This window comes from Chamaea fasciata, unplaced genomic scaffold, assembly GCF_029207755.1.
Source record: "Chamaea fasciata isolate MVZ Bird 193981 ecotype frontalis unplaced genomic scaffold, bChaFas1.0.hap1 SCAF_7, whole genome shotgun sequence".
Taxonomy (NCBI): domain Eukaryota; kingdom Metazoa; phylum Chordata; class Aves; order Passeriformes; family Sylviidae; genus Chamaea; species Chamaea fasciata.
In genome coordinates, this window is record NW_027094092.1 from 56166161 (window position 1) to 56189147 (window position 22987).

General features: G+C 40.6%; 1 protein-coding gene across 3 annotated transcripts in view; it reads right to left on the reverse strand.

The window, feature by feature from the left end:
* SYNE2 (spectrin repeat containing nuclear envelope protein 2) overlaps window positions 1-22987 on the reverse strand; it is a 174110-nt gene that overhangs the window by 128454 nt on the left and 22669 nt on the right. For all 3 annotated transcript variants that reach the window (XM_066188996.1, XM_066188997.1, XM_066188995.1), the window contains exons 3-20: window positions 17842-17903; window positions 16771-16866; window positions 16422-16499; window positions 16237-16329; window positions 14880-15061; window positions 13080-13276; window positions 12539-12639; window positions 11725-11826; window positions 10846-10983; window positions 9861-10025; window positions 7858-7970; window positions 7011-7167; window positions 5252-5342; window positions 4905-5092; window positions 4554-4718; window positions 3157-3330; window positions 819-962; window positions 394-567 (exon numbers count right to left, since the gene is read on the reverse strand). In XM_066188996.1, coding sequence (XP_066045093.1) covers window positions 394-567; window positions 819-962; window positions 3157-3330; window positions 4554-4718; window positions 4905-5092; window positions 5252-5342; window positions 7011-7167; window positions 7858-7970; window positions 9861-10025; window positions 10846-10983; window positions 11725-11826; window positions 12539-12639; window positions 13080-13276; window positions 14880-15061; window positions 16237-16329; window positions 16422-16499; window positions 16771-16866; window positions 17842-17903 — 2420 coding nt within the window. The remainder of the gene's footprint in view (window positions 1-393; window positions 568-818; window positions 963-3156; window positions 3331-4553; window positions 4719-4904; window positions 5093-5251; window positions 5343-7010; window positions 7168-7857; window positions 7971-9860; window positions 10026-10845; window positions 10984-11724; window positions 11827-12538; window positions 12640-13079; window positions 13277-14879; window positions 15062-16236; window positions 16330-16421; window positions 16500-16770; window positions 16867-17841; window positions 17904-22987) is intronic.

A 22987-nucleotide genomic window follows, 5' to 3' on the forward strand; every position in this document is an offset into this window, starting at 1 on the left:
GACATTTGATTTACCAACTAGCCACTGGGAAAAAGAGGAGATTCAGTATTTATAACAACCTGTCCAAGAATTCAGGCATGTCATTCTTGATGGGAAGCTTAATTATTGATCAGGCAAAAAAAACCAAACAAAAAAAAAAAAAAAGGCTGTAGTACTGAAAATGATGAGTTCTGATGGAGTGATGGTGTAATTCAGGACAGAGCACTGAATAAACTGCCATATAGATTTATGCTTCTTCATTCAAGTTGCCGGCCAAGTTAATAAAGTGCTAAATCAGAAAACTGAGCAAAGCTACCAAAAAAAAAGAGCCAGTATTTTTCTTACTTCAGACTTTGAGAGACCACATAGCCCTCAGAAGTACTCAAATTCAGCTGGTTTAGAACATAAACCCACCTCATATCTTGAAATACGTTCTTCAGGACTTAATTTTTGACCGACAAGTTGCACAGCCTTCAAAATGGAGTCTTCAAGTTCTTTCTGGGATTCTTCAAAATTGTGCAAAGCCTCCTTCTCTGAGGGTCTTTTCTTAGATTTGGACAAGATGTTGTTCAGGTCACCCATGACACCCTTGGAAGAAAGAGACTTTTCAGAACACACCTGAGTATCAGTAATTAGATGAAGTTATTGCTTCATAACATCACTCGAGTTTTTCAAGTTGAGATACTGATCTTAGAAATGTTCTAGATTTTGCCCTGACAAGAGTCTGGGAGACTGATTATAATAGCATAGAACCTTTTCTATTTTACATGACTGACAAAGAGTCTTCCTTGCTCCATAAAGCCAAATTAAGAGATAACTGTGTGTTTATAAACAAGTACCTCTACTTTGTCTCTGGCTTCTTTAATTCGTGCCTTCAGCCCAGTGGTGTGAGGCTGACTTGAAACATTCTCCATCAGGGATTGCAATACCTCTTCTGCTGCCACAACTTGGTCTTGGCACGAGGATCCTCTTGCAGCCAAACTCTGGTTGAACAAAAAGCATTAGAAGCCTTTACAAGTGTTTATTTGTCGTTTTGCTTAAACAAACTGAGTGAAAAAGCCAGCCTTGACCATGGATGGTCGATACTTGGTAAAGGAAAGCCTTATATTTCAGTTGTGGTCAGTGTACTGCACTGTAAAATTTTTGTGTGGAGAGAAAGAAATTTGCTGCCATCCACAGGGGATTCTGTTTGCTGAAGCAATTTCTTTCTGTCAGTGCAATACTTCCTGTGTCTTTGCCACAGAGCCAATTAGACGTGTTTTTAAAGCATGCTCTCCTATCCAAGCAGCTTCCCAAATCAAACCACACATTTGGATATGCATCATCTGATCATGAAGTCATCCAAAAGCCAGCACACACCAAGGCTCAGATTTTCCTGTAGTATTCAGTACTGCAAGGCAGGAAAGCAGTTGGGTGTTCTGCATGCAGGAGTTATGTGCCATGTTTGAATATTTATCATGAAAAGTCGTTATTAGAGCTGTTTCAATCTATGAATATTCAACACATTTCTCCTGTCATTTCCCCTGTTTGAAGTCGTCAATTAGCATTCTTCTAATCAAAATCAGAGCTTTATCCTGGATCTTGACCTATTGTTCTGCAGGTAATGAGTGACCTGATCTCTCCTGCCCCCAGACATGTAGATACAATGCCAGCCACATGTTTGGAGGCTGTATTTCAGGGTGTCCTTTGTTAATTCGTGTTTTTTTAACAAACTAGAGTCACACTGCAAAATAAGCCTTGTTTTATAAACATATGCCCGTGATTACAAAAAGATGAACAGATCCTTTTCATCTCTCACACTCCGAAATCTGTCAGCTAAATGTTGGAGCAAAAACAGACAGGACTTTTGATTCTTCATGCAGAAAAGCTGAATTTTTATTGCACAGTTCAGATTCTGATCGGAATATCAGAAGGCACTGTGTTAAATCTAATTGGTTAACAATACACTGACACTCAGGTTATTGGTTGGTAAATGGCTAGGGTATATGTTTATTACACTTCTCTATTTTTGGTTAGTTTACATATTTTCATCAGGGATTCTCACGGGATAGACTCTTTGTTTTTGTAGGTGCAAACGGTTCCCTTACCTGAATAGATTGTTGATTCTCATTTTCATGTTTTTTTTACATGGGAACTTACAAGCTAGTTGCTAGTTTATGTAGAGTAGTAGGGCTTAAACTACATTTTTGCAAGGGTTTTCTTTTGTAAGGTATTACCTATATACAACAGCTAAATACTGCAAGAAGGCACAAAGTAACAGGAAACTAACACAGGTTCTGGTGCAGCTATTGTACGTAGATTAAATGAAATAAAGAGTATTTCTGTTTATTTACAGCAGTTATACAAAGGAGTTTTACTGAAACCTCCTGGTGGTCACCTTCACACCATTAGGTTATACAGGCCCTACTGCAGAAGTAGTAAAGGCAACATAAGACAGTGCTTCAGCTTTTTCAGTGCAAAGCTTGGCATCTTTGTTCTGTCTCACCTTCAACTGGCAGGTGAAGAAAATAAATCAGACTTTGTATTGAAGCTGCTGAGTTATATACAGAGAATTTCACCTGCCATCTGCTGGGAGCTGGGGGTAATCCTGGGCAGACACAGGAAACAATAGTGACTAGTGGAATTTCTTGTTAGAAATTAATTTGTGCTCTTTGTGGATAGTTAGAACAACTGCCTACAAGATGAAATTCCCAAATTACCCCAGGTGCTGCTGAAAATACTTAAAGTATCCCAGTTTTTGATGGGTAAGCCTTGAATAGAGCCAAGGTGTCCTAAACCTCCTCCCTACATTGGAGGGTAGATGAGAGGAGTCCTGTATAACATAGGGAACTACTTAAATTGGCAACTTGTAGAGCTCTAGTCTGTTCCAAGTGCTGTGCTGGACAGGAGTAATTAATATCACTCAAGAACAAGCTGCTGATCAGTGGCACCAACAGCCTTTCATAGGCACCCGCTTGTCATCTCGACACACTGACGGCAGAATGTTCACTCACAGCTCATCTGGGAGTGATCCTGAAAAATAACAAGGCACCACCACTGTCTTGACCTTTTAAAGTATTACAGCTCAAAATCCACATTAAGTTCTGCTTCACTGATAACGCCTCATTTTACTCCAGCTACAAATCCATGCTGCAAGATGAGAATCTGAGGAACAATTATTTTAAGCAGCATTTTCACCTGCAAATGTTCCTCCATCTCAGGTTCCACAGGCCCCTCGTGACTGATCTTGCTAAGCAGACGTTCCATCTCTGCTGCCCAGCTGTCAACTCCTCCAAGGAGCTCTTCAATCTTCTCCAGGCTCCCTGGAAGCTCCATGGTCTTTTCAGCAGCGTTTGTGCTCTCTTCTCCAAGCTATCAACAAAGAGCAGGGCAAGATGTTCATTCCCATCATCTCCCCCAACACAGTCACCACTTGGGTCACTTCCCAGCTCCAGCACTCAACAGGAATCAAAGGAGAAATAAATGCCAAACATATTGGTAAATAAACCACATGAGGCTCAGTTCCTCAGCCCTGAGGGCAGGTGGGACAGCACAAACTGTGCCCATATGGCCTGTCCCCTTGTCCCCTCCCCTATAAGCAGCCACACTACCATGGGGAAAAACTCCTGGGCTGCAGGATCCCCCAGCCCACACCAGGGAATTATCCAAGAAAACAGCACCTGGTGTTGGTCAAATCAAGATCAGGAAGTGTGCTGACAGTTTAATGGTACTGGCAGTCACAGGCCAGACCTCAAGCATTTGGTCTTGCATTTTATATTAAAAAAATGAATATATTATATATGATAGTCATAGTGTCCACAGCAATGCCACAAAAATAACTCAGGAGGTCCTTAAGACCTTAGACAGGCTTCTTGCACCTTACTTCTCTGATTCCTCAATATATTTCCTTGAAGTATCTCCTATTAAGGGTTTTTTTAGCAAACTCTGGATTTCCCTCACCCTTTGATTTTATTGTATTCTCACTAAGCTCATCTCCTACAAAAATGTAGTAGTAATTTTTTGCCACCGTTTACTGTCACAACAGTACCTTTAATAAGTGTCAATGAAAGGCTCAACTCAGAAAATTAAGAGTTCTAATATTCCCAGGCAGAGTGAAAATGTCATTCTTGCGAAAGCGTTCTAGGAAATGTAATATGTAAAACATTAGTCAGGTTGTATAGGGATTTACAGCTGCCTAAAAACCTGTCAAGTGAGCTGGTGAAAAGTTGCACAACCTTAGAAATATCTGTGCAGCAGCTAAGACAGACTAGAATTTACCACAGGCAAAATTGATTACTTCCACCTCTAGCACTGAATTAAAAGCTTTATTCTGCCATAAGATTTCCTTTTATAAGTGGTTTTGAGATTTCAATTTAAAAACTGAACATTTTCCATCCTGTTATAATGAGAATTTCACTGAGTCACAAAGACTAAAGAACAGGATGCTGCTGTGTATTCTCTGTTCCTCAAGCTTTAAAACTGGCAACCTTGAGTTGACTGAAAGATTGATCAATCTCTGATTAGCAAGCTGGTAACTCTAGAAAAGATGACTTTGAAGGCTGCATGGCAAAGAGCAATAGTAACTTGTAACTCACAAAGTGTGTCCGCTTGATGAACTTTGCCCATCTCCTGTTCAGTTTCTTCAGCTCTTTGGCAATATTTGATCCAACTTGCTCTTTGCTGACTTCAATGAGATGGTTTCCAGCTTCATTTAAGGAACCATGAATTGAATTCCTCTTTGACAGGACCTCAGGAGGGATCTAGACAGAGGCATTGAAATCATTTAAAGCAGAACCCTGTCAAATGTTTATTTCCAAAATGAGAAGCAGAAAAGCAACAAGAGCGGCCTCTGTGAGATTTAATGTTTTTCTTCCAGAAGGCTTCAAAGGTTGTCAAACAAACAGTTTGTTTCCGTTTGTCAAACAAAAAGAAATCCAACCATGTACCTCTTTTGGATCCTCATTTCTGTTTTCTTCCAGCCACGTCTTTAGTAAGTGGATGTTTTCTGTGTAATTACTCCAGGAGGACAGGACTTTCTGTAGGGTGGTATTTACATTGGAAATATACTCTTTGCACGTAGAAATCTTTGACTCCACTGTCTTCAAAAGTCTGCTGATTTCTTGAGGATCTCCAGCTGGGACACAGAATAGGGATTATTGTCATACATTTGGAAACAGAGAGGTTAATTAACCAGAAGCATTGTTTCCATGAAACAGCAGATGGAATTAAAATTGGTGGCAGCACATTAGTTCAAAATAGAGATCTTCATATCAACTTATGTGCATGAGCTTACCCAAGTCAGGACCACTTATGTTTTTCAAGTCTTCACAGATGTGAGCAGCAGTGTCTAGTTGCGTTTCAAGTTTCTTTTCTTCAATGAAATTCTGCCCAAAGTGAAAAGGAATTGATATGGGTAACGCTGAACAACGTAAAACTGGGTAAGAAATACAGCTTGGGACACTTTTTTTTTTTTTTTTTAAAATATGAGCCCACTACCTACAGGCTGAATGTAAACTGAGCAAAGCCCACCCAGCAACTTAGCTGCACCCTGTAGTCTGAAACAAACTGGTTCTTTTACTCTGCTTCTGAAGAGAGTAAAGTAAATAGAAATGTGAATACCTGAATACCACTGCCTGAGCCACAGCCCTGCATGAGTCAGGACTGCTTGTTTCAAAAAGTTACAGCCCCAGGGCACTACTGAGAAATGGCATCTAGAACCAGTCAGGCAGAATTTAGTCACCTAAGTCAAAAAAGTGATGCAAGCAAAAGGTGGGTTTCCCTGCATGCACAGAAATATTGATGTGCCTTGTTTCTGACACAGATCAAGACAAACTGGGCATGGAGAGGGTGAAAGAGGAAGAAATGAGAGCAGAGGAGACTTGTGTGTGCACAGGGAATGAGGGTCAATCCTCAGCCCCTCTCTGAGCTGATCTCACTCCAGCAGTCCCATTCCTACAGATGTCCTACCCAGGAGGCTACAAAACCACCTCTCCTGTGACTGTGACACACCTGGGCCACCACATCACCACTCAGCCAGGACTTCACACTATGGGAAAGTAAGACTTCACACCCAGAAAGTAAGCCAGCAACAAGCCCTAAACTCCCTGGGAAAGCTCTGCATTCTATCAGCTTGAGCAAGACCATGAACCACAACTGTAGAAACAACATGATAATAAGTATTTGTGAAACAGAACCAACAAACTCAGCACAGATCAACTCTGCACGACCATCTCACTACAGGGTGAGGCTGACACTGCTCAGGAAAATTGCTATTTTATACAACCTATTGTTGCCCCCTTCCCCAGTATTGAGGCTGGTGAAATTCCCACTAATTTAACTATGGATTTGCCAGTCTGAGAATCCTCTGAGAAAGTTCACTAAGATGGAATTCACAAGGAATCCCATTAACTCGAGATGGGGAAACACTGGAGGCATTTTCACCTCTGCCTCTACTCCTGATGCAGTATCCTTTGTTTATTTGGGGTTGGGCAATCCATCCCCTCCTAAAAGCCTACATGTGGCATCAGTTTCAGAACTTGAGTCCAGAAACTGAGCTAAGCATAAGATATAAAAGAACAAGGCAATTCATATTCACCATGAAGCATAAGGAGGCAAAGAAGCTGGGAAAAGGAAGAGGGAGCAGTGTGAATAATGGTTGGTTTTGAAGAAAGCAACTATTGAACTACCCAAGGAGGGTTCTGTGGACTGGAGCTAGGGAAGGGCTGCGACAGCTGCCTCTATAAATAGCCTAGAAAAAAAGAAATCTTCACAATAAAGTATAAAAATGGGCAGAGAGAAAACCACAGTCATGGCTTGAGTTACTTCTCCAAACTGAAGAAAGAACTCCCATTCATGGCAAAATGGAAGACGTTGGGGGCAAGAAAAGCTTCTAGGGAAGTCTACTTGCCCTGCTGTGAATAAATCTGAGATTTCACCGGTCCACCATTCTTCTACCAACTATAATATCTTCAGATGACAAAGACATAAGATTGAACCAAAGAGAGCTGGGAAAGAATTACCATCAGGGTGAGATACATATATCTGAAACTCACATTCCAATTTTCCAGCAGTGATTCCACAGACTCTTTTGCCCCGTATTTCATGTCCCAGATATTTAGTTTTAACTTCACCTCATTGGCAATGGCTGAGCACAGTCCATAGTGGTACTCAAGAAAAGTGCTGGGGTTTGTGGAACGAACATTGCCAATTCTGCAAACAGAAAATAGTTCCAGAAGTTTATTCAAAACCATTGGATATATTAGGCATTAATGTATCAGGATTTTACCCTAAAAAATCAAAATTACATATACGTAAACATTTCTTTTGTTATGACAGGAATTAAGTTCTAAGCAACTGTTCATTTTTTTTAAGCAGCAACAATTGAGCAGTCAATGTTGTCTGCTCAATATATGAAAAACCTTAAATGCCAAAAAAAGGGGCATCTGCCACCTGTATGTCAAAGTATCTCAGGTTATGGATACAGATTCACTGGACATTTTCTTAAATATCCTCCAACAGATATTTGGGGTTGTACAAACTATAGATAACAGTGAGTTTTAATGGTGGAAATGTAAGTTTAGAGAATCCCTACCACTAGGGAGATTTTTACATTGAAAATATTCAAGTTTCCTATCCCTAGTGGCTGTTTCCCATCCCCACTAGCAAAGGGCAACTGAAAAGGTCCTGTTAATGAGCTCCACTCTGTACACATAATTAAACATTCACTAGACCAGTGAGAGATCTCTGCCTGCTCCACTTGACAGTCAGCCTGTGTTTAGGTTGAAAATGCTCTTTTTTTGCAAGGCATGGATAACTTATGTGCTTTGTTCAGCACAGCAGAGCAAATCAACAGCACAGCTAGAATACAACATGAAGTAGAGGGAATTTGAGCATCACAACCTTCTTTTCATTTCTTCTAATTTTTCAGGCAAGACTAGTGGCATATTCTTCTCATCTTCATTCTTAAATGACTGAAGGGTGTCCAAGTGAGAATCAAAACAATCCATCAAGCCCTGGGGAGAACAAGACATAGTAAGCCATTCATTTTGGTCTTGAGTATTTCATCTGGGAATCCCCAACTCACCTGCCATTAAGGAATGACCTATTAAGAACTAGCCTACACAAGACAATCTCCCAGCATCTTTACTCATTGAAGTGCATTGTAAGTATTTACTTAAACATCTTTTGAAGTGCATATTTAGTGCACTACTACCTAATTTCTCTTATTACTGTGCATCTACTAAAATATAAGGACCACAGACCTTACATTACTCCTGCTATCAGTTTTTTCTGCCCTTTCACTACCATCTTTAGGAGAAAAAAGCATCATTGTAACAGCTTTGGGGTATTCAGTTGTTCTTTGCTATCCCTTAGCAAAGACTGACAGCAAAACCTGTTGAATAAATCTATTATGTCACCTGTTCCATAGTTCATTTGACTGCTCAATAAATTTGTGTCTAATACCAAGCTGACAGGGTATCAAATTAACCATTCAATGGCCAGTGTCGCATGATCGGGAATATTTTACAGGCATGTAAATTCCCTATCAGAAAACAAAACACAAAATATATTGCACAGAAGATAAGCCTATTTCTCTGTGGCATATTAAAAAAAAAAAAAAAAAAAAAAAAAAAAAAAAGCAAGCTACAAGTTCATTTCTGTTATAAAATCTGCCACAAAGCAGGTTAATGGAAATGGCTAAATCCTGGGACAGCCCCCAACCACAAAAACAGCGCACAGATTTTGGATTCACATACTGATGGGATTCAACATTGGATTTTGTAATCTTAACACTATATCAGTCAGACAGTTATGAGCATTAGTGGATAATTTCCTAGATCTTAAGTAAAAATTGCATTATAAGGTACCACTTTGCCAATATGATCCCTACACACGACATACTAAAAGGGGAAAAAATTCTCAACAGGGTATCTTCCCACCAAGAAAAGTGGATTTGGCAGAAATTAAGCACTAATGTGTTTCTTCTTCTGAAGGAATGCAATGATTTTACCTATATGTTTAATGGGAAAAAAGATATGCCTTAAGAGATGACATCAGTCTCTCTATCTTATTCTTAAAAGTACTTTAAGTACTTAGGTTACATAACAAAAGTCTTAGATCAAATGGTTAAACACTGACAAAGCTGTTACCAGTTAAAAAGCCATCTCTCGTATCAGAAACTGACTACAAACAGTACAAATGAGTGGTGTTATTAAACCACTTGCAAGAACCTCCACTGCCCATTCTTTCAAATTCTCTTTAAGGACAATGTCACAAAACCAGCAAACTTGTTTATATAAAACCCAAGAATGGCATTAGGATCACCAGCCAGGCATCAACACATAGACTCTTTGAGAACTTTCAAATTCAAAAGGATGTTTAAACTATTATCTCTGCAAATATTTGAAGATCAGAATAAATAACTTGCATGGTACGAGGGTATCAAAATATCCTTGCCTTGAATGGAACTACAGAGTGATTCAGCAAATATTTAACTTTAAACACACAAACTTCTTGAACTCCCTGGAATGTAACCTTAAGCTCAAGTGCTTTTCTGAATAGGTATGCATTAAGCATAGATTTGAAGATAAAGATGCAATTATCCTGTGTTATTATCTAACAAACAAACATGTTGCAGGAACCACATAAAAAAGAATAGCATAATTTACTCATTCAGGCAGTACTCAAATTTAATCTCACCCCAGTGAAATCTGAAACCTGCCTTATAGACCCATGCAGTTATTTAATTAAACTCCTGATTCTTCAAAGGTATGTTCAGAAGAGCTTTTCATCTTCAGAAGACAAACATATGCACACCACTTCCCAAAATGTCAAACAGCAATTCCATAACAAGTGCTTTGCCGGGTCAAACTGAAGCAGAATTTCCTTTGTGATCAGCATACCTTAAATATTACAATGATTTCTCTGAAGACAGACATTGCTTTGAATGGGTCTTGCAAATCAGGCAAATCTTCTGCCTGCAGACGTTCCACCTCCTGGAGCCAAGCCTCAATTCTATCCAGAGGGGAGGGCAACATCTGGTCCAGCTTTGCTTTCCACTCGTTAATCTTTAAAAGGAAAAAACAAGTGGATTAAATCTCTTACTATTATTTTTTTTCCCCATTTTCCAAGATGTTGATATAAGCTGAATAAGCTGGTGCTCGAGACATCCCAGGAACCCACTCCCTCATGCCTGTCACTGCTCAAAAAAATGAGTTTCCAGTGAAGTCAGCTAAAATCAGCCTTGTTTACCTCAAACCAGGTTTGCTCCCAACCCGTAACCTCTGCAACACCAGAGAGATTTTGGCATTCCTATCCTTTGCTGATTACCATCCCAAGGCCCAGCAACAGGAAAACGTATAGTGAACTAGTTGCAAAAATTGGGGGGGGGAGGGGGAAGAGAGATGAACAGCTTTCTGTCATGGGGTTGACAGGGGAACCTCTTCCAAAAACAGCAATTCCCAGCATGGCCCTACACATCCCAACCTCACTGCAAAGCACAGACCAACCAGATCCCAGAAGATCAGTATCTGGGCTCCAAGCCATAATTATGTCTCAAAATAACCTTCTAAGCATAAATAGGCCAAAAACTTTGATTAGAAGAGTGCTCCAAGATAACCAGATGCAGGGCATTTTCTAGGTATGTTTCAATCTCGAGGCTCAGGAGGCAGAAGGGTAACACACACAGTCACCTTCTGCCTCCTCTTGGGCACTGAATGCCACTCAGACTGTCTGGACTTCAGGCTCAGAGTCAAACCACTTTTACCATCTCAAATAAAGCAACATCTCCCCACTTATCCCAGCGTGCGTTCCTGAGGTAGACTTAGGCTTCTTCATCCCTCCCACATGCTCATGCTGGTAATGGGGTGAGTGAGAAATGCCTCTGACCTGAGAGATCACTTTATCCCACTCTTCCCTCATCTGCTGCTGGTCTTCACTCAGCTCATCTTCCCTTCTTTTTGATGACAACACAGGCAGAAAGGGGATTTTCTCTTGGTTAAATGTTTCCACAAATGACATCATTTCCTAGGGATAAAACAGAAGAGTAATTCACAGAAGAGATGGAAGCTCACAGAGCCAGCTCCTGCCTTTGAACACACTGGTATGAGTTCCATTAACTTCAAAGGGTGTGATGCATGCAAAGGCAAGACAGCAAGAGGCATTCTTGTCTTCAGGCATTATTTGGGTCTGAAATTACAGGTGCCATTCCTTAAGTCTGTATTTAACATAATGTCAGCGCAGCCAGAACACAGTTCTTCCCTCCCAGCAAGAGAAAGGGAAAATTCCTCCTCTCACAGTTCCCCATGGGCCACTTTATTACAAACTCTGGCTACAATATAAGCCAAAAGAAAGTTTACTTCAGCACACCCTATAGCCAGCAACTCAACTACTCCTCTACAACATTAACTGGATAAAACCTACTGTTGTAATTAGCACAGAAATAGCAGAAGTAACTCTGAAGGGCCTACGTGCTTGAATCTTGTCCAAGTCTTCAACTACGTCAATTAATTAACACACTACATTACTCTCTCCAAAAACTCTGCTCAAAAATGAAATAGCATATCTCTTTTTCACAACAGAGAGAATTTTAGCCTACCTTTCCCTCAACCATATGAGGGCATTTAACAATTTCATCGTCAGATTTCCAAATTTTCTTTAAAAGCTCATTTAACACCCCAGTTTAGGCAACGAAGATGAAAAATATTTAAAACATTCACAGAAACAGATTCTTTTCACAGAAGCATCCAAACATGAAATGCAACTTACTTTGTACTTCTGGTAATATGTTTCATTCTCTATTTCCACCAGCAGCTTTTCTAACTTCTTCTCCTGTGCAGCCAACCAGCCCATGGCCTCTTTTACTTTCTCCTGGTAATTAGAGCAGAAAATTTCATTTTTCCATTTTGAAAGCATTGTTTTTAATTTACATTGTGCCATAAGCCAACACTCATTGAGGATATGATAAAGTCCATTCAAAGCTACTGAAAAAAATTAATAATTTCTGGGGACCCTCATGAATTTTGAGTCAGGCACTATTACACTGCAGGGACAGTTTTAAACCTGGCACCTGGATAAATGAAGACATCAAAAAAAGACCTGACTGCAGTTCTACTGAAAGGTGATTATCAGTATTAAGATATGTGAATAACCAATTAAACTCTCAAAGAGAATATAGAGAATAGAAAATGTGGGTTTCTGGTCAGTGTTATCTGTCTGAGGCAACTTCTGTCCACTTTACATGTCAGCTACTAAATTTAAAGCATCTGCAAATCTGTCTGCCTCTCCTCCAACGTTTACACACACTTCAGAGCACACATGAAGACAACAAAGCTTGAAAATGTCCTCTGTAATAGTTAAATGAAAACAAAACAACCCGCACACCAATTCCACCTGTGTGATCAATCAAAAATCTGTAACATGGAGTTTTTTGTATCACACAGGAGCATCAGAAGGTTGAAGCCAATTCACTCCTGTCAGCAGCAGAACCAGAGGATCTACTTGTGTTACTGACTCAAATATAAACTGGGCAAAGAAAGCACATTCATTTGATAATGCCTTAGCGATAACCCACCCAACATACCTGCATGTCTTCTTCAGACTCAGGTAAATTCTTGGAGTATTGCAAAAACTGAGCCACGTAAGTCATGATTGATTTTTCATCTGGATTCACAACGTCAACATCTACGAGAGCCAATACAACATTTACATAATTATGCAGCCTTCTAGGCCTGATCACATAATTAAACACTATGCTGCAGTTATTAAAACACATTACCAGAAACATGTTTATTTTGCAACAGCTCACTTAACATGCCATTGACAGAAATTAATATGTAATTAACATTTTTTCCCTTGGGAATATTTTAATCGAACATGATTAAGTAATGAAAAAGTTTCTCCCATGAACAGGAAAGTTTCATATTCTTTCTTCTCCACATTGTTCCTGCAACTGCTGTCAATTCAAAATCAAACAGTCCCTAAGTAGTGCTGATGTAATAAAATAAAGAACCTCAGGTTTGAGCATTACAGCAAACATCAATGTTCCATTTCAAACTTAAGCACAGTCTTGCAGATCACATGACTCCCAGTCCTAAAAACAAAGATACTTAAAAGGCATTTACCTTCAGGCTCCAGAAGCCGTGGGATATTCAGCTCCAGTTCTGCAATTCTGAAAGCCTCTTTCAGGTTTTCTTTATTGCTTCTGGCTTTTGCCTTCTCCAGATCAACCAGACCTGGCCTCAAGGTTTGGATGATGGCTAAAAAAGCCAGTCCGCTTCGCCAGCTGGATTTGAAATCAGTGACACTGATAGAGCCATGCCTATTCCAGAAATGAGTGGAAACAAAATGTCAAGACATCTGAAGAAACAGGATTTAAGTACAAATTTAGAAATAGAATATAAATTCAGTAAAATGCAGTATGAACCAAATCCAAAAGTACCTTACCACTGAACTTCTGCACAAGCCAGACAACAACACAGCCAGTACTACCAAGTGCAACAATTACTCATTTTTACACAAATTTTACAAGATGACTATTTCTTCTTGTCTTCTTCTGCATTCTGAAGCTAAAGCCTTGCTAATCCAAATCCTTTCTAAATATCACCTTTATGCTCAACAATTATGTATTCTATGGGATGGAAAAGCAACAAGAAAAGCACTGCAGAACATGTTTTTGTCTGTAAAGACACCAAGAATTGGCATTTTAGAAAATCCAAATCTTAAAAGTGATGTATTAGTGGAGAAAAAAATATTTATTTTTCTCTTAATTAGTTTAGTGTCTTTAAATCATCTTTTATTAATGTTCACAGCCTGAACAGTGCTGTAAGGTGCCCAGCCATTGCAGGGCATAGTGAATTCTGGGACAACTCTCCAAAACCAGCCTGTATGTTATGAGTGTGTTACAGCATGGAAATCAAATTCAGTCACAAAACAATGGGCCAAGTCTTACAAGATTTGTTCCTTTACCAAAAACTACAGGATTCACTGGTAACAAAATATTTCAACATAACAACTGTTCAGAAATTATACTGCAAACCAGATAGCAATATTGCTGAAAAATAGGCAAAAGAAAGAGGAAGATTACATGGATAAGGGGCTGGTTTTGATGTGCCAATTAATTTTCTGATAAAATACAGCTAGAAGGCAAGCCTCAGTGTCATTCTACTGGCAGAAAGTGTCTGATGTGCTGATGAAGGCCTTTATCTCCCACTAATAACATGGAATATTAGTAGGATTTTATTAAAACATAAAACAACCTAAAGAGCTGTGGAGAAAGAGCTGACATTACTGTGAAGCATATTTGAAAGATCCAGGAGTGAAACAGCATCCCTTGAAGAAAATGTAAAAATCTGTATCTACTCTAGACTGTGCGCTGTGAATGCCTCCCTGAAAGCAGCAGTGCTATCTGTACACCAAGCATAAGGAAACATCTTGTTAGAATTAGGGACTAGGACAACCAGCATTAGCATCCGTCTTTGGGATCATGCAGTGTTTTGACAGAAAAGCATGGGTTGTGGGAATCATAGAAATCCTACATTTTCTATTTAAAACATCTTTTTTAGTCCTTGAAACTTTGTGAATCAGTGCCAACCATGAGGATTAAAACAAGTAAATCATGTAAACATTCCACTAGACTTATCACACAGGAGCCTCTATAAAAGAAAAACCAAACAACTCAGATTACACTGTTGTGTTTAATTAGTAAGATGAGCTTCACTTCATTATAGTTAAAGGGCTCACGTCAAAACATTTGGGGCCTGATTGATGCTAAAAGTACTGGTAACCACAAGTGAAAGTTCAAGGATTTTCTGCTAAGCTGCCACTAAGTAATCTTAAAAAACAGGGGGAAATATCACCACATTTAGAGGAAAGCAGAAATACAAAGAGTAACATGCTAATTACAAGTCTAGGATGCAACTTACAGCGAGCACTGTTCTTTTGCCCACAACAAAAGAGCCTTTGTAGCAGACACCTTCCACCGTTCCTTAATTTTAGCACTTTTTTTAGCTGATCTGCTTGCCTTTGAAGAGGAGTCAACAGCACTTGAACAAGCAGGTGAAGGCTGATCGTAGGTACAGGCAAGTGTCCTGGCCAGTTCTTCAATCTGTCAGAGAAGATGGGAGACTTCATGAGGTTTCAGTGAAAGATTACCAAGGAATCAATGGCAGAACACCACAGAGAATTGAACAGGACTCAATCACAGCTGTAACAGTAGCTTTCCCGTCCCCCCAAAATCAAACCAGGCTTTTTAATCTGCACAATCTGAACTACTTCATGCGGAATTCCTATCTTTAGGCAACTTTTTGGGAGGATATACTCACCCAAACACTTCTGTGTTATGCTGTGGGTACCAGCAATTACATCAAGGGACCTTCTCACTCAATTTCTACTCTAACCAGTGACAGCAGCCCATGACTGTGTGTTTTCTACTGTCAAGAGTGACATGCACTAGGCATAGTCAGAGTTTGCCTGCTCACTCAGAGTGCAGGAAAACCTACTTGATAGACCTCAGAGATCCCTATGTGGTTAGAGAAGCTTGATTTAGGTAAAAAAGTAATTGCACAGGCCACGAGCAACACAAGATTCTTTGGCATCAAAGTACCTCTACTATGAAAAGTATGGTCTAAATACTGCTAGAAAACATTGCTTCTTGGTGCTCTCCTGAGCCCCAGACACCAGTTAGTGCACCTGCATTATTCCATGCTGGGTTCTCCCTAGAAGCCAGTTTGGCTAAAGCATCTTGTGCAGCCCTACACCATGATTAAATCAAGGCTGTGTGTTTTCACACCTCCCCATAACCTCATGCCACGCAAGATGGACACTCTTATTGTGTAAGAAACATGACTATGACAGCCTCCGTGTTATTTCAGGTGCTGGAACTGAAAAAAAATAATCCAAGAATTGTACATTGTAACCACAGTCAGCACCGAGGAGTGGGGCTGCCTCTGAGAGAGATGAATGAGCAACTTCACACTATCTGCTTTTTTTGGAGCTTAATCATCACAGACCTTAGACAAGCAAAGTTTAGCCTATTTTTTAACTGGTTACTCAAAAAAAAAAAAAAATCTCAGTATCTTTCCTTCCTACCATTTGCAGCTAGATACTGTTCATCACTGCCACCCCTGCACTGGTGCATCTCCGCCTGGAGCTGTCGCTTCCACATGTCAGAAAATAATCTTTTGTTTACTATTAATTCATCTTATTTAGCAATCTCTAAGTCAACACATTTTTGTGCTTTTCCCCTCTACTAAAACTCTCTAACATTGCTGAAATACTTACATGAAAATGAAATATAATGGTCCAGATTAGGCCAAGCACAATGGAAGGTTTTCCTTCAATAATGTCAGCTACATGAATATTTATGAGCTTCAGCTAAGGAGGAAAAAAAAGGGATCATTGTTAACAAAGAAAATGTTCCACCAGCTAAACTGGCTTTAGTTGTGAATTTTGAAGTTAATACTCACTGATCTGCTCTTTAAAAATGTCAAAGCATTTTCTATATTACTTCTACATTGGAAGGTATTACGTCCTTTTTCCCGTGGCTGCAAAGCGAAAAAAAAACAGGTTATATTTTCAACTATAAAAATTAATTTTATTCTATATTTTGATAAGGGAAGTCCTGCAAAGATTCATAAATTACTCTGGATCAGCTTACTTCAGTGTGTTTCAGAGTCAATGGTATAAAAATAAGTTACTTGAAACTAACTCTGTGTCTCCAGAGGGATGATTCATATGGTTGCACTTAAGCATATCCAGAAACCTTTGCTGGACTTGACAAAGGATTGAGGTAATATTTTTATTACTCTGTCTTACCAGATGTTGACCTGAAAGCACTTCCAAGAGATCCAGAAGCAAATGTCCTTGCTGTATGTCTGTATACAGGTCTGAGACAACATAAGGAGAGGTATGCTGCAAGACAAATTTCAATCTTTTGTCATTTTGAATTCAACACACTACAAAACATCACAGATTACTCTGCTGTTAAATAATATTTAGCATCCTTTAATTTTTTCATTAAGCTGCAATAAAAATCCTCCATCTAAACAGCCACATCCTGTTTCTTCTAACCCATTATTAAGTTTGTGTCTTATTCCCTCCTCCTTGTCATGCCTCTGTGTTTTACAAGGATAATTTTAGGCCTCATTTTCAAGCACTCACATTCTTCGAGGAGGTCTGGGGCAAAAGAAAAAAAAAAAAACTTGAGAAGGGGAACGCTAAACAAGGCAGTTAATTCATATTTTGAGAGCTTAATCAATATTAAGTACAAATTTCAGTATAGAGCTGCATAACTAAACCTCTTTTCATCCACACAACACGAACTTAACATGTGCTCATCAGCTTCTGCTCAAGGAAGGACCAAAACCATTTTTTTTCCTTTTTTTTTTTTTCCTTTTTTTTTTTTTTTAACCTGAGCAAGTCAGAGCCCCAGCACATGCTGCAAGAGCTGTTTTCTGAGAGCTTAAAGAGCACCTCCACTACTATGTGGTTTGTTTTAATACTTACCAGGCACTCAGGTCATCTCATTAAACTCATGTTCTTGGATTGCATAATAGAGTAACACTTACCTAATCCCAGTAAAACCAATTGTAAACTCAGAAACTCATAAACCCCTGAGACATGTGCCTCAATCCACCACAAGTTTTACCACATGAGTAAGGAAGAGTGACATCCACACACAAACCACCTCATACAAATGTCCTTGGACGTGCCCCAATACAGTGCTGTTGTACTTACTAAGCAAATGCTTCTCAGGGCTACTTTTCCTATCCAGTGCCTAAAAAAACTTGTACTAATATTGTTTGTTCCTAAAGAATTTTATCTCTAACCAGCATATCTGAATCAAAAAGGCAAAAGGCATGTCTTTGCTAAAGAACCCCCATTTACCTTTGACAATATTGAATTTATCCAGCTAGTGAAGGTTTTCTTCTGTGTAAACTCTCGCTGGACTGGGAAATAAAAACAAAAAAGAAAACAAAGTTAATGGAAAAAATGATCAGGTTTTATGCCTCTTTCTCAAAAAGACACATGGCATCCACCTCAAACCTAAGATCTGTTCTTCCAGATATTAAGTTACTATTTAGTATCAGTTTTTCTCAACTCTTGTTTTATAGCTGATATTTTCTTGCTTCCTGAGTGGGTACTGCAAAGGCCTCTACAACCATCAAGCATAACCTATAGGATGCAGAGAATAACTAATGAAGGTTTTCTCAGAAGATCAGCAAATACAAAGAGCAGCGTGAACACATAATTCTTCAGAGAAATATGTCTGCAATAGCTCTTTCCATTCCTAAATGTTCCTTCAAGGACTCGGGGCCATCATCAGTACAAGATACATCTTGCAACTTGGGAAAAGCCAAAATCCATTAAGTTGGATGCAGGCTGGAGCTAGGTGATCAATGCACATCTGCAGATGAAGCCACACAATGAGTAATCTTTGTTAACTGAAGGGCTGGAGAGAGTTATGAGGCTGTCATAGGGAAATACAGCCTCTACCAGCATCCTTTCCACCTTTCCTTTCCTCCCCCTCCCTGGGGGGTACTAATTATTAATCCAGCCAAAAAGGAGCACACAGGGTTTAACAGGCAAGAGGAAGAAGAAGTGCTTGAACTTGCGCTGCAGCAAAACCCAGAGGAGTGGGACTCAAAGCATGACCCAGTGGCACAGAGATGCAGCTCTGCACCCAGGGCCCTCACAGTGGGCAACGACCAACCCAGCAGCTGTGCAGGGAGACAGGAGCTGGGTAAGCCCATGTTTCAAAAAACAGAGTATTTGAACCATTTCCCACACCTGCCTGAGATGGAGAAAAATCCAGTTTCCCTGAAAGGTGAAGCAGAGGGTGAGCAGCAGAGTCAGACCAGAGCAGCTCCCCACACCCAGCCCTGTTGGGGCAGTGCATTACCTGACTTGCCAGCCCATGCTCTCTCCCAAAAAACCACTCCATTTCCAGGACACACAACAAACCCCACACATTCCTAAGGGGTGGAAGGCTGAACACAGGTCTCAGGCAAGAGAGGTGCTGGGCCCTGAGATGATGGACTCACATCTGTCACCAGCAACCATCCCAAAGGCTCGTGAGAGCCAGCCTGAACAAAAACTCCTTTTTATCACCTTTTCCACAGCAGCCTTGACTGCAAGCATTGGGGCTGGCTTCCCAGAAAAGGGTTGCATGGAGAAACAAAGCTGGGAGACAGGGTGGGAACAGACGATCTCTTCTGCTTCTGGAAGCATGTTCTTGCTCAAAAGATTAATCAAAGGCAAGTTTGACATTGTACGGCAAGTGCAAGACTTCTCAGCAACAGATATGTATGTTTAAGTAGGCTGGGCAGGATGAAGGATACCAAAAATACCAAGTCCTTGGGGGAAAAAAAAATGTTGACTGTTCTGCCCATGGAAGTGAAAATGCCACTCACAAGAAAATGTCCCACACTTTACTACACTGTGGGAATTTGCAACCACAAACTCCAGTCATGGGGTCTTTCGTGATCCAAGAGAGACCAAAGGAGTTTCTGCAGAGCTTCATCAGCTCATGAAACACAGAAATTCACTTGAGGATAACCCAGGCTCCTGCTTCTCACCCCACAATCTGCCTTCTGCCTCATTGGGCGGGCGAGCAGCAACAAAAACATTCATGTTACCTGTGTTGAGCCCTGCTTTGCATCCTGTAGCGAAGGCATCTTTCAACAGCCCTCCACTAATCTGCAACACCACCATCCTGTCAGAGCATGAAGCAGCAGGAGGTTTCCCCTGCTTGCTGGACTGTTTTAGGATTCTTGCTAAGCATCACATAGATTGCCCTCAAATGGTAAGGTAAGGGCAATCTTAATGGACAAAAACGACACGACAAATCTGGGTTTTGTTTGGAAAACAGAAAATTAAGTGCACACACATGGCACACAGACCAAACAACGCTGCAATGCTCACAGGGAGGACAAAAATAGCATGGAGATACTGGCTTCATGTTAGCACAGGAGCCAACCACACCCTTTGGCTGAACACCACATGGGAGCCATTCTAATTACCCAACGAGCAATTATTGAGTCGCTGCGCTCAATTTTATCGGGCAGGCAAGGCTGGCATTGCTAGCACTTGAAAAGGGATAGAGAGCAAATATTGACTACTCTGCCTGACGCCAGTGACTCCTGCAGCTGCAGCTCTTGCCAAACACACACTACTGCTGCTGATTTGAAGAATCAAACTTGCATTTGGGGTTGGTTACAGATGGTTAGGATGAGACACTTGGCCTTGTTCTGGTTGACATCCATATTAAAATGCTTCATTATGCAAGAGGGGCCAGATACTACAAGTGTTGATTCACGTGGGCAGCTCTCAGGCAAATGTCTCACCTGGTGAAAGTACAAGGTGATTATTCCACTGCACACACGTAAGAGCACCTTAAACCCTCCACAAGCTGCCTAACACAACCCACCGGGCTGCCTTCCAAGCAGCTGCTGCCTCTGCTGCAATGTGCCTTTTTTTCCTACCCAAACAAATAGTAATAACAGAATCTCCTCCTGAATTAATAACAGAACTCCATGCTTGCCAGTATTTCCCCAGCCTGCAGTGCAGCACTCAGGGTTTCCACGCCACACACACTCAGTGCAGATGTGCTCCTGGCACCATGGCAGGCGGTTGTATCGTAACTTTCAGGCTGAGTGTGTTTTCCCTCCCAGGGAACCCCCCAATGCTGCTGCTCAGAGGCACTAATGATTTAATCAAGCTCTCCAATTCTTATCTCTACCACGTGGTTAATTAATACAGATTTTTATTTTTGTGAGGGTGAATGGATTCTTTGTTAGGTCTTTTTGTAGGACTCTAACTGACCTTGGTTTTCTCTTGCCCTAGTTTTCAAAATGTCACTGACCCAGAATTAAAAAGCTATAAAAAAAACCCCAAACCCTGATCATTCCCTTTACTTTGGGTCAAAATTCACTAAGCTAAAAAAATAGGATCTGAGAGAACAGAATAAGAACCTGGAAATCTGAAAATACCCAAAATCCATCGCATTTCACCCTGTGTTAACAACTCTTCAGGGAGGAATAACACAATACAAGCAATGTGTCACGTAGGATAGCCAAAAATCAATGCACACTGCTGGACAATGACTGTTTTATTCAGTAATGAGCCACCAACAAGTGCTACAAACCAGGCGGATCATTAGGAGCACAGGGACACGGCAGGGACCATGTGAGTGCTGAACTCTCCCAGGAGGGAGAGGAGAGCAGCAGCACTGCCAGCCACTGCTTTACTCTCAGCCTTCCTTAAACCCCGATGCACAAAAAACAAGACTTAAAATTAGTCTGCTCTCCCCTTCTGCCTTTCATGCCTCCCTTGCTGAGGTGGGGGAACGACAGGTCCAAGGAAAGCACCATCTCCTCCTTCAGCAGGGAGCTGGGGGAAGCAAATCATGGCAGAACAGATGTAGCCTGTCCATCTACACTCATCAAACACTGTCACCCAACAGCAAAGAGGATTTCTTCTATCACAACGACTTGTGCATCAATGTGAACAATTTACAACTGTATGGCTTCTTTAAAAAAAATAAATTTAAGCAATCACTTTAATGAGCACAAGCCTGTCATCTTCTCATCTTTGTTTCACCAGGAGGAATTACCTCTTGTGTATGATATTTTTATATCTTCCTTTCACCACTGAGGTCAGCTGAGGCTACGTCTACAGCAGCGTGCAGGGAGCTCATCAGGAACAGATCAAGAGAGCTGCTGTTCACAACACAGTGTAACCACCATGAGTGCAGGGACAAAGGTTGTGTTGGGCTAACTCCAGACCCAATGCCCACAGACAGCCACAGCACCTTCCTCATTTCAGTTTCATTCAAAATAATCATTTCCGCACCCCCTGACAGCACAGCAAAATGAACCAAAGGATGGGAAGCAGGGATAGCCAGGAGAGCTCCTCAAAGACAGCATTGCTGGTATGAACTAATACACCGAGCAAGTACATTCTTTAAATGATTGGAACCATCAGAAGAACAATTAAGTACCTGCCAATCCAGGGAGAGAGTGAGTAATTAACCCTCAAGCCCTTTGTATAGTCCCTTCCCTTCCACCCAGAAACAGTTTCATGTTCTGCAGACAGGAAAGCAGGGAAAAGAGTTATTTCCAGCATTTATGTTCAGCAACATGGTGTTAAGCAATTAAAAACAAACACAGAATTTTTTGTCAAGATTGAGAAGTTTACCCAAAACCCAATGAAGATCAGGAAAATACATCTACAGGCAGGAATAAGTCTTTTCAAACCCAAAAATTACATGAACATTAACTAAATCACTACTACCACAGCAGTGAAGCAAGTGGAAACTTTCTGCACTACTCCTTTCAAACTCCTTTTTCCTTTTGATAGCCAGTTGTCCAGTTTACCAGAAGTGCTGCTAACTCAGGAAGTGTGTTCACACCAGGCTTTGCCCTCCTGGCTTTCTTAAACCCTTTTGCCGTCGTCGTTGCCAAGCTGCTGGAGCAGCCCTGCTCTGTCTTTACTGCCACCACAAAGTGATGTTTAGTACTCAGGGGCATGGGCAGGTTGAGGTTAAATTCTTAAAAGGTACCAAGGCACATCATTTAGATATCAACATCCTTCTAAAGATAAACATTCAAAGTGGCTTTTCTAATATTTTAAAGAAAATGAACAGCAAAACAGGGATTACAGGTGCCTCAGGATGCCTCAGGAGCCATCCGCTCCCTTGGTATTTTAATGCCAGTTTTTAACCTGTTAAACACCAGATAATGCCTTAAAAAAATTGAAATTTACCTAGAAGGCAACACTTTTATGCAACCATACAATCTATTTTTTACATCAGGCGTGTGAAGCAGACAAAAATACCCATGACTGAGTTTTTTCAAGGCCGTGTCATGTGTCAGTTGCCTCTCCAGTGCCATCAGCCCTGTCACACGCCACCAAGCCGTGCAGTTACGGGAACAGCAGAGCACCTCCTCAACCAGGCAGCATAAACCAGGAATAAATCTCTGTATAGCTCCTACAGGAGCTTTTTGTAAAAGTCACCCTTGTAAAATTATAA